This window comes from Emydura macquarii, unplaced genomic scaffold (assembly GCF_026122565.2).
Source record: "Emydura macquarii macquarii isolate MOO-44397 ecotype Brisbane River unplaced genomic scaffold, CSIRO-AGI_Emac_v2 contig_1209, whole genome shotgun sequence".
Lineage (NCBI taxonomy): Eukaryota > Metazoa > Chordata > Testudines > Chelidae > Emydura > Emydura macquarii.
Window position 1 is genome coordinate 200,209 of NW_027131346.1, and position 10,928 is coordinate 211,136.

The 10,928-nt window shown below is 68.9% G+C and overlaps 1 protein-coding gene across 1 annotated transcript; it reads left to right on the forward strand.

Moving 5' to 3' along the window:
- The first annotated feature begins 359 nt into the window (after window positions 1-359).
- RXRB (retinoid X receptor beta) lies at window positions 360-7,067 on the forward strand. Its single transcript, XM_067546978.1, has 10 exons — window positions 360-555; window positions 1,211-1,428; window positions 1,935-2,088; window positions 2,349-2,528; window positions 2,798-2,961; window positions 3,357-3,486; window positions 3,949-4,081; window positions 4,430-4,521; window positions 4,836-4,941; window positions 5,414-7,067. Exons 1-10 carry the CDS (start codon window positions 537-539, stop codon window positions 5,559-5,561), a joined length of 1,344 nt encoding a protein of 447 aa, XP_067403079.1. The 5' UTR covers window positions 360-536; the 3' UTR covers window positions 5,562-7,067.
- Window positions 7,068-10,928: the final 3,861 nt, after the last annotated feature.

The following is a 10,928-nucleotide window of genomic DNA, read 5'->3' on the forward strand; positions in this document are numbered from 1 at the left end:
ATGGCGCCCGCGGCGAGGCGCAGTTGAATTACCATGGGAGCGCCATCTTTGTGCGGGGCGCACTGCAGACTGACTCGTTGGCGCCATCTTTGTGCGGGGCAAACTGAAGCCAGACTAGGGGGCGCCATCTTTGTGCGGGCGAAGCGCTCCCCCCCCCCCGTGAGGTAGAAACCGAATGTGACAGTTTGGAATTTGCTCTCGTCTCTATTGTAGGGGGGAAGCCGGGGCCCACGAGATAGAGCGGTGAGAGAGGCCGTCTGGAACAAATCCCGTCTCTATGGTTCACAGTGTTGCATGCCGGGAAGGCGGGGGGGGCGGGTTCTCGGGACTGGTGCATTATGGGCTGAATGAGCCCCGGCCGCAGTGCATGCTGGGCCGCGGAGGCCCCCGCGCGGGGCACGCTGGGCCGGCTGGGCCCGGCCGCGGTGCACTGTGGGTCCGACGGCAGGAGGAGGCGGTGGCGGAGCCCGGATCAGGCCGGAGCCCGGGGGGGTCTGAGGCCCGGATCCCCCCGGCACGGAGCCGAGGCCCCCGGGATGGGAGACCGCGGCCGCGGTGAGAGCGAGCGGGGGGGGGGCGGGACCGAGACGCCCCGCGCGGGGGGGCCTGGGGCGGAAGCAGGGGTGTGACGTTACGGGGGGGGGGACTCCGTGGGGCGGGGGCGCTCGGGGGTGCGGGGCGATGGCGGGGGGGGGAGGCGAGCGGGCAGCGTGTCCCGGGTGGGGGTAGAGCGGGGGGGGGGGAGCTTTCTGGGGGGAGCCGCTGGGGGGGGGCTTGGCGGGGTGGCCCAGGCGAGCCCTCCTCCTCCTCCTCCTCCTCCTGTGGGGCAGCCTCCGCCGCGGGCAGCCTGTGTCCCACAGCCCCGGACCCGCCCCCGCGCCGGGCGGCTGAGCTCCGCGCCGTGATCGCGGCGGGGGGAGGGGGAGTTTGGGGGGGCCCCGTTTCGGGGGTCGCTCGTGGTTCCAGCCGGGCAGGGGCGTTGCCAGGGTGACCGGCGGAGGCGGGCGATCACGTGCTCCCGGACTCTTGTGCAAGAGGTGGGGGGGGGGGGAGTGCGGGCATGTGGGCGCCGCTGACCCGCAGTGACCCCGGGCGGGGGCCCTGCTCCTGGGCCTGCCCTTGGTGCCCGGGTGCCCCGCTGCGGGGAAGGGGTCCCAGCCCCCCCCCCCATCTCACTGGGGCGCTGATCCCGTCTCTCCCTCCCTCCCAGACTGCAGGAGCCCCGACAGTTCGTCGCTGAGCTCCTCGCCCCCCCCGGAGCTCTCGGCCCCACTGCACCCCTCCATGATCAGCTCGGCCATGACCTCCTCCATCAACTCGCCCGTCAGTAGCTTGGGCTCCCCCTTCCCCGTCATCAGCTCTTCTGTGGGCTCCCCGGGGCTCCCCGCCACGCCCTCCATCGGCTATGGCCCTGTCAGCAGTCCCCAGGTAAGGGGGAGGGTGGCGTCTCCCTTGGGGCAGGGGGGAGAGGAGCTGAGAGGGATGCTATGGAGGGATGGTGGGGGCTGGGGGCTCCCCCAAGTGGGGAAGTGTTCCTAGGAAGCAGCGCCATGGAGCCGAGCCCTGGGGGAGAGGGTTGGGGGGATGGCCCCCTAGGAGATGGGAACCAGCATCCAGTGTGGGGGGGGACCAGAGCCAGTGAGCTGGGGAAGTGGATAAAATAGGAAAGGTTCCGCCAGTCGGGAGAGCTGGGGGTCACAGATGAGATGGGGTGTGGGGGGGTGCAGGGAGGAAACCCCTGGGGTGATTGGGGTGTGCTGCTCTGGTGAGCCCATGAGTGGGTCTCCCTGGGGAGAAGTGGGGGCAGGGTTTGAGGAATGGGGCATGCTCCCCTGGGGGATAACGGAGATCTGTCGGGTTCGTGACATGTGGGGCTCTCCGCCCCCAGGAGGGCCGCAGGGTAGCCAGGTCAGTTCCGGTCTCTCTCCCGCCAGATTAATTCCACAGTCAACCTGTCGGGCATGCACCCTGTGAGCAGCTCAGAGGACGTCAAGCCACCCCTGGGCATGCGGGGTCTCCCGTGCCACCCCCACGGTGGCATGATGCCAGGGAAGCGCCTCTGTGCTATCTGTGGGGACAGATCGTCAGGTACTGGGACGCCTGGGTTCTCTCCCCGGCCGTGGGAGGGGAGTGGGGTCTCGTGGGTTAGAGCGGGGGATTCTGGGAGCCAGGACGCCTGGGTTCTCTCCCCGGCCGTGGGAGGGGAGTGGGGTCCCGTGGGTTAGAGCAGGGGATTCTGGGAGCCAGGACGCCTGGGTTCTCTCCCCGGCCGTGGGAGGGGAGTGGGTTGAGGAGGGCTGGGAGCCCGGATGCCAGGGTTCTCCTGACCCTCCCTCCTTCCCCCCCAGGGAAGCACTACGGGGTGTACAGCTGCGAGGGCTGCAAGGGTTTCTTCAAGCGCACGATCCGCAAGGACCTGACCTACACGTGCCGGGACAACAAGGACTGCATCGTGGACAAGCGCCAGCGCAACCGCTGCCAGTACTGCCGCTACCAGAAATGCCTGGCCACGGGCATGAAGAGGGAAGGTATGGCCTGCTGGGATCGGGGGGGCGCTGAGGGGTGGGGGCTAGGGTTGCCCCCCCCACGCCCCAGCAGTACAGGAGGAGTGGCAGCGGGGGGAGTCCTGTGTCTGACCCAGTCTTTCGTGCAGAAGGAGTGGCGGTGTTTGGGTGGGGCGCGGATTGTGTGGTGGGGAGGTGCTGTGTCTGACCCCCCCCCCCCAGCAGTGCAGGAGACGCAGCAGCGGGGGTGGGGTTGTCGGGGGGTGCTGTCTCTGACCCGGTTCCCCCCCCAGCGGTGCAGGAGGAGCGGCAGCGGGGGAAGGAGAAGGACGGCGAGGGGGATTACATGGGCGGCGTTAACGAGGAGATGCCGGTGGAGAAGATCCTGGAGGCAGAGCTGGCCGTGGAGCAGAAATCGGACCAAAGCGTCGATGGATCTGGCACTGGGGGCAGCTCGGTGAGGGGGGTGCTGGGGCTGGGAGGTGTGGTGGTGGGTGGGGGGGTGCTGGGGCTGGGAGGTGGAGCAGGGCTCCGGCAAGGGGGTGTCTGGGAGAGGGTGTTCCAGGGTAGAGCAGGGGGAAGAGGGGATCTCCGGGTGTGGGGGATGCTGAGCTCTGGGGAAGGAGGGGTCACTGGGGATGCTGGCTTCTGGAGGGGGGGTCACTGGCAGGGGCTGGGACAAGTGGGGCTCCGGTATGGAGGGGGTGGCAGGAGCAGCGGGGGTCTCAGCGCCAGGCAGAGGTGGTGGGTAGCTGTTGATTCCTGGGGTGGGGGCCAGGAGGGAGCGGGGAAGCTGGGGGGGAGGCAGGAGGCTGTCTCTGACCCGCCCCCCGTCTCTGACCCCGCCCCCAGCCGAACGACCCGGTGACCAACATCTGCCAGGCGGCTGACAAGCAGCTCTTCACGCTGGTGGAGTGGGCCAAGCGCATCCCCCACTTCTCCGACCTGCCCCTGGACGACCAGGTCATCCTGCTGCGGGCGGGTGAGTGACCCGGGGGCCGGGACGGCTGCTGTGGGGGGCTCTGGTGCACGCACTCTCAGGCTGGACCGTAGAGAAGGGGGAGCCCCAAACTGTGCCCTCTGGTCCGTGGCTTCCAGGGGTTTGGGGGGGCAGCTTTGCCCTTAAGTAACGCGGTGGGCGGGGTGGCCTCCTCTTAGCAAGGCATGGGCCGGGCCCCAGTGGCATGGAGGGGAGGGGACCGGACCCCGGGGGGCCCAGCGGCATGGAGGGGAGGGGACCGGACCCCGGGGCCCCAGTGGCATGGAGGGGAGGGGACCGGACCCCGGGGGGCCCAGCGGCATGGAGGGGAGGGGACCGGACCCCGGGGCCCCAGTGGCATGGAGGGGAGGGGACCGGACCCCGGGGCCCCAGTGGCATGGAGGGGAGGGGACCGGACCCCGGGGGCCCCGCTGCCTGGCTCTGAGCGCCTCTTCCTGCGCGCAGGCTGGAACGAGCTGCTCATCGCCTCCTTCTCTCACCGCTCCATCTCGGTGAAAGACGGGATCCTGCTGGCCACGGGCCTGCACGTGCATCGCAACAGCGCCCACAGCGCCGGCGTGGGAGCCATCTTCGACAGGTGGGCGGGGTCCCGGTGTGGGAGCCATCTTCGACAGGTGGGCGGGGTCCCGGTGTGGGAGCCATCTTCGACAGGTGGGGCGGGGTCCCGGTGTGGGAGCCATCTTCGACAGGTGGGGCGGGGTCCCGGTGCCGGTGTGGGGGCTGCTTTCGACAGGTGGGGTGGGGTCCCGGGGGCATAGCACCGGTAAAGGGGGCTGGGGTACCAGTAGGCACAGAGCTGGCATGGGGGGCCATCGTGGACAGGTGGAGGCGGAGTCTCCAGGGCGTGGGGTGGGGCCTGCCGAGCTCTCAGTGGGTGGGGCGCATCCCTGTCCTGGGAGCCCTCTGACGGGTGCCCCCCCTGCAGGGTGTTGACCGAGCTGGTCTCCAAGATGCGGGACATGCGGATGGACAAGACGGAACTTGGTTGCCTCCGAGCCATCATCCTCTTCAACCCGGGTAAGAGACCCCCCACTGCTCCCCCCGGTGCTGTCTGCACCTCCGCATCCTCTTCAACCCGGGTAAGGGACCCCCCCACAACCCCCTCCCCGGGGCTGTCTGCACCCCCTCATCCGCTTCAGCCCGGGTAAGGGACCCCCCCGCCCCCCTGGTTCTGTCTGCACCCATCACCCTCCCCTATTCACTGGGGTGCTGTTGCCCATGCTGACCTGGCAGGCCCCGTCCCACGGTGGGTGCGCTGGGGTGTGGGAGCCCGGGGGGGCTGTGTGTGCGCTGACCCCGCGAGGGCTGTGTGCCTGCTGACCCCCCCACAGATGCCAAGGGGCTGTCAAACCCCGGGGAGGTGGAGCTGCTGCGGGAGAAGGTCTACGCCTCTCTGGAGTCCTACTGCAAGCAGAAATACCCCGAGCAGCAGGGCAGGTATGGGGCGGGCGGGCAGGGGTCACTGAGCCGCGTGGTGGGGCAGGAGGAGAAGGGCGGGGTAGCCTGGGGGGGGGCAGGGGCTGCTGGAGGGCTGCAGATGCAGCAGGTGGCCACTAGGTGGCACCACCTTCCTGCTGACCCTTGGGGGGTGGGGGGCTCTCTCTGGGGAAGGCGGGGGTGGGGTCCTGTCAGGGCAGGGTCTGGGGGCGGGGGATGTGTCCATGGCGGGGGGAACGAAGCATGGGCCGCTGCGGGGATTGAGAGGGTGCAGTGGGGTGAGGAGCATGGGAGATGTGGGGTTCTGGGGTTAGTGGGGGGTTCCATGGGAGGTGCCATGTGATGTGGATGGGGGTTTCTGGGGGCAGTGGGGGGGGCGGGGATGTGGGGGGTGAGGAGGGCCAGTGGCTGGGGGGGTCTCCCTGGCACGCCCCCCACCTAACAACCCCACCCTGCCCCGCCCACCCCCCAGGTTCGCCAAGCTGCTGCTGCGTCTGCCGGCCCTGCGCTCCATCGGCCTGAAGTGCCTGGAGCACCTCTTCTTCTTCAAGCTCATCGGGGACACCCCCATCGACACCTTCCTCATGGAGATGCTGGAGGCGCCCCACCAGCTGTCCTGAGCCCCGGCCGGCCACGCGCGTCAGCTGCTGTGGCGGGGACACCCCCGCTCCCCGCAGAGACACAGCCCCCGGCGGCTCCCCGGCATGCACCACTGGACTTGGGGGGCTGCGGACTTTGGGGGGCTGCTAGGATAAGGCGCTGGGGTGCTGTGTGTTGGGGTCGCCTGGGGGGTACCCCTTTTCCCTTCCCTGGTTTGAGAGCCCCGAGGGTGCTGGGGTGGCCCCAGCCTGCCTCCCGGGGTGGGCCATGGGGTGTCGCTCATTTTCCCCCAGCTGCTGGCGTCCCCTGGAGGTACTCTGCGTCCCCCATCCATGTGGGGTGCCCCAAGCCGACCTCCCCGGCCCCTCCACACGACCCCTGGTGCTGGTGTGCCGGGACGGCAGCAACGTTTGAGGTTCCAGGTAAGGGGGTGAGAATGAGGAGTCCCCCCCACAACTCCCCCCTGTAAAATAATCCCCCGTGTCTCCCTTCTCTCTGCAGGGCTCTGGGACCCCTCCATAGCCCGGGAAGCCTGGCCCAGCCCCGCCCCTTATGGGAAAGGGCACCCTGGCCTCACCCCCTGCCTGGGGGGTTCTGGCGCAATGGCCCCTCACCCACTCCCAGCACAGCTGCCCCTGGGAGGAATCGGGGGGGAGGGGGTGGCGTGGAGAGACTCCCTTGCTGCTGTGGGGTGTCTGTGTCCCTGGCTCAGAGCTGACCCCCAGGGCCTCTGGGTGCTGTTACCTGCCCTGGACGGACGGGGGCCAGTTCACATCTGTCCTTAGTTTATCAGTTCTCAACACCCCCAGCCTACCTGCCGTGCTGCCTGGGGGAGGGGGCAGTCTCTTTGGCCCCAGGCCGGGGGAGGCTTTGGGGGCTGTTCACATTGAAATCCAAGTAGAGATTGTGCCCCTGGCTGGGTCCCCCCGGCCCCCATTTCTCAGGCAACCGGTTCGCACTTTGAATGGACATCCTGCACCCTGCCCCGCCCCAAACTATGCAGCAGGTACCAGACGTTGGGGGTGTGAAGGGGTCCCCCCCACCCCCGGGGTCCAGACTGATGACCCCCCATCCACACTAACCGTGAGCTCTCCCCCCGGTGCTGGGGGGGGAGGTTGTTTGTTGTAGGTCCTACAGCCTCAGGGGGTGTCAGAATCAGGAGTCCCCTGGGGGGCAGCAGGAATGTCACCCACTCTCCCCTTGCAGGAGCCGGGGGCGCGCCCCTGCCTGGGCAGTTCGTTTGTTGCTGTGGGGGGACGGGTGTGTAGGGTGGGGCCTGCCTTAGCAGCGCCCCCCGGTGCGCTCTGCCCTTCTCCCCGCATGCCCCCACCCCCTTTTACTTTGGCTTTTATTATTATTATTACCCCCCCCCCCCATTGCTTTGGAGTTACAGTGATTAAAGCTGCTGCTTCTTACCTACGGACAGCGCCTCCCCCTGGCAGCCACGCGCCGGCCGCCCGAAGGGGTGGGGGTGAGCCTCTGAGAGTGGGACCGGAGGGGAAGAGATCAGGGTGCTGTGGGTCCAACCCGGGAGTGTGCAGAGGCAAGGGGCCCTGGGGGGAAGAGACGGGGGGAGGAAGCTGGGGGGGGGGGGCTGGCCTCAACTTGCATCCTGGGGGGTAGAGCCAGAGTTGGGGGGTGGAAGAGGAGACCCGGGGGGGGTGGTTCAAATGGTCACTGGGGCAGTGATGCGGGGTGGGGTGGTCCCTTGGCCTGGGGGACTGGGCAGACCTGGGGTGAGTCACCCTGCTGGGGGGTTGGCCCCATCCTCCAGCCAGGAGGGATGTGGGGGGCAGGGATGGTTCTGTGTCCCCTGCCCCCTACTTGCTACCTGGCCACTCCTATACTGCAGCCACCTCCCCTCTGTGCTAGAGGCCAGCACCCCCCCTCCCCTCCCCGCAGGGCCACCATCCCCCCTGCACAGCTGGGGCTCCCCATGACCCCGCAGCTGTGTCCTTCCCTGCCATGGGCTCGATCCCCAGTTCCCCGTCCTAGCAAGAGCTGAATCCGGCTGGCCGGTGCTGCTGGGGGTCCCTTTCCTGCCCCGCTGCCAGACCCCCCCCCATGGCCTGAGGTGACCCTGGCCGTCTCCATCAATGGCGCTTGTCTGCAGCGGGAGGTGGGGGGGGCGGACAAGGGGGGCTTTGTTCAGCCTGGCCAGGCCCCCCCTTGCAGCCACCGTGTGCCGGGAGCAGAGATCACCTGCCGGGCCAGGAGCACCGCGCAGACCTCGCTCCAGCTGCTGGGGGGGCAGGATCGGGCCCTCCAGTCTGTGCCCCCCACCCCTGGGAGTAGCAGGGGGCAGGATCGGGCCCTCCGGTCTGTCCTTGCCCCAGCCCTGAGAGCAGCCTCTGGGGGGGCCCTAAGTGCCCCCCATGTGTGGGGTACAGTGCAAGGTGTGGGGGAGGTGGAGGGCTGGATGCGGGGTGGGGGGGGGGCTGTGGTGCTGATATAGGGTCTGGGATAGTGTGGGGGGAGGATGGTGGGGGGCAGGGAGCGGTGCCCCGGCTGTGGGATCTGTTTCTGGTCCCAGCCATCTCCCCGAATAGCCAGGGAGGGGGTGGCCTGGCGCAGGGAGGGCAGCCAGTGTCTGGGGGGGTGAGGTGGGGGTGTCTCTGGGTTGTTGGCAGCTGCCGTCCCCCCCAGTCCCCCGTGTCGTGCTGGGGGCAGGAGGCAGCTGCAGGGGGCGTGACCCCAGACAGGGCTCTGGCACAGGCAGCCCCCCCACTTCAGGGACCCCGTCTGGCCCCTAGTTATGGGGCCAGTCCTGCAGCCCCCACCTGCCTCCTCGGAGAAACACGCATGTGCAAAGAGTACACTTGTGCAAACACACGCTTGCCTCAAACACACTGGCAGGCACAGCCCCCTGCACACAAGCGTGCACACACCCACGTTAGTGCACTCACTCATGGCACATGCACTGACACGCCAAGCACGCGCCTCCCCGGACACGACTCCCTCGCCCACACTAGTGCGATGCACACGCAATCACTCGGCCAGCCGTGCGATTCCCACGCAGGCCGCGCCCCCGCAGGGACGTTCCCGGCCGCACGGACGGCGGGGTCCTGCTCCCCGCCAGGCTGACGTGGCCCCCCTGGCCCAGCTGCAGAGCCCCCAGGCGCCCCGTGGCTGGGCCTGGCAGGGTGGGGCGAGGCCAGCCGCGGGGCCGTGTTTGCTCACGGGGCGGACAGAGGCGGCTCTGTGCGGGCATGAAGGGCCGGCCTGTCTGGCTGCTGGGCCGGAGCCCAGCCCCGGGGAGCAGCGCAAACAGCCCCCCACGGCGAGCCCCTGGGGGCCGGGAGCCGGCGGGCAGGATTCGCGCTCGGGGCTGGGAGCCAGCCTCCCCCGGGATCGCCCTGCCACAGGCCCCGGGATTCACACGCTCTCGGCACGCCCTCCACCAGCGGGTCCCGCTGCCAGTCCAGGGCTGGCCCCCCCCCCCCATCCTCCCCGTGTATATAGGCCCGGGCGGATGTGGGCGGCTCTGGGAACCTCCCTGGGCAGGCCGGGCCGGGCTGCAATTAGCCGGGAACCTGTCATTGTGGGCGCCGGGCGGGGCCGGCCCCAGCGAGAGACCTGGCCCTGGGCCACGGAGGGGGCTCCCCTGCCTCTCGCCGCTGCCCTCCCCGCCAGTCCCTGCCCCCCCCAACTGGCCCTCTGCCCCTGCCCCCCCCTGTTTCCTCCTCCTCCCAACCTGCTTGTTCTCCAACTTTCCCTGCTCCCCCAAACTCCCCCTGCCTCCGGTGTCCCCCCCAACCTGCCCCTTCTATTTTCATCCTCTGCCCCACGCCCAGGCCAGGGCCCTGCTGCTGGAGGAAGTGCTGGCTAATTACAGAGCCTTGATTACAGTTGGGTGGGGAGCGCCTGATCCCAATATACCCCGGGCTGGGCTGCTGGAGTCTCCTGGGCATGGAGGTTTTCCTGCCCCCCCCACGCCCACTGGGCCTCCCGCCCACCGTCTCCTGCCACCACGCCAGGGAGTGGAGCCAGCTCCTGGCACTGTGGGGCACGGTGCGGCTGGCAGGAGCGCTGGGCTGGGCCCTGCCTGTGGGGCTAGTGCCAGCAAAGGCTCCTTGGTCCCTGCAGGGGCTCATGTCTCGACCCCCCCTCACGGGGCAGCACCGATGGGGCCCTCCGAGAGCGGGCCGAATTCCCAGGGGCTCCGGGGTGTCTCTGGCTGTCATGTACGGGGCGTGTTACGGAAGCGCCTGGGCCTCCAGCCATGGACCAGCCCCACGGCACTGAATCGATGGGCCCTGCCCTAGTGGCTGACAATCTATGGCTCGGCCCAGACACACCAGCTGCAGACAGACAGACAGACAGACAGGGCAGCGGGAGGAGCTCAGCCCAGCAGCAGCCGTGCTGGGTCAGCCCCATGGGCCAGCCAGTCCCACATCCCAGCTGTGCCAGGTGCTGCAGAGGGGCGAGCAGACGTGGGCGGCTATGGCGGGTCCGGGCCCAGGCCCAGGCCCACGGACAAAATGTCCCAACAAAGGCGAGTGGTGAGGGGCGTTCGGGGCGGAGGGATGGGGGGGGTTAGTTTTGTGTCTGTTTGCAGGGCCCTGCTGCTCCCGTGTGGGGGGCAGCCTGGAGCCAGCGCGACAGAGCTGGGGCGGGACGGCACCAAGCGGGCGCGGGGCACGGGCTGAGCGGATGCACGAAGGTGAGCGACGCCCGGCTGGGGCGTGGGGATGGGCCAGGAAAGGCCTTGACCGTGACGACGAGGGCACCACGGGCTCGTTTGCACAAGTGCGCACACACACACGTGTGGTCACACACGCGCACGGCCAGACTCTCAGATGTGTCTCACACACACGCGCCTAGACTCCTACACGTGTGCCCGGACACACACACTTGCACACTCACGCAGGGTTACCCACTCACGTGCACTCACGGCCATGATCACTAGGCCGCGTCCAGGTGTGCACATGGCCCTGCTGAGGGGAAAGGGGGAGGGGACCCTCCTGCCCACCCCCCCAGCAGGCCAAGTGCGGGGCCCGAGCATGGAGGGGGGAGACTGAAGTCCAGAGATCCCCGGACTGGCCCAGGGGAGCCGGGGGTTCAAACCCGCCAGGCCAGGGACTCAGCCGCTGTGTCTCCTCCTCTGCCCCACCCCCCTCCCTCGCCGCCAGCTCCCACCTGCCCAGTGACACGTGTGCACGGTGACGTGCACGTGCCAGGCCGCCCCTCAGGCACGCTCATGCACACTTGCCTACGCTCGCACATGTGCACTGTAACCCAGACTTAAGAACTCTGACACACTCAAACACACTGGCAGGCACACTGATGTCTGCACGCACGGCCACACGTGTGCATGCACGAGGACTCACCAGTGCAGCCCCAGGTGCAGCGCGTGGCTCTTGTGGGCACTTGCACACTCCGGGTCA

Bases quoted from the DNA above. Each gene is read 5' to 3' on its own strand.
- RXRB (XM_067546978.1), top strand. The intron at 2,529-2,797 runs GTATGGCCTGCT...TTCCCCCCCCAG, and splicing joins CACGGGCATGAAGAGGGAAG to CGGTGCAGGAGGAGCGGCAG. The intron at 3,487-3,948 runs GTGAGTGACCCG...TCCTGCGCGCAG, and splicing joins GGTCATCCTGCTGCGGGCGG to GCTGGAACGAGCTGCTCATC.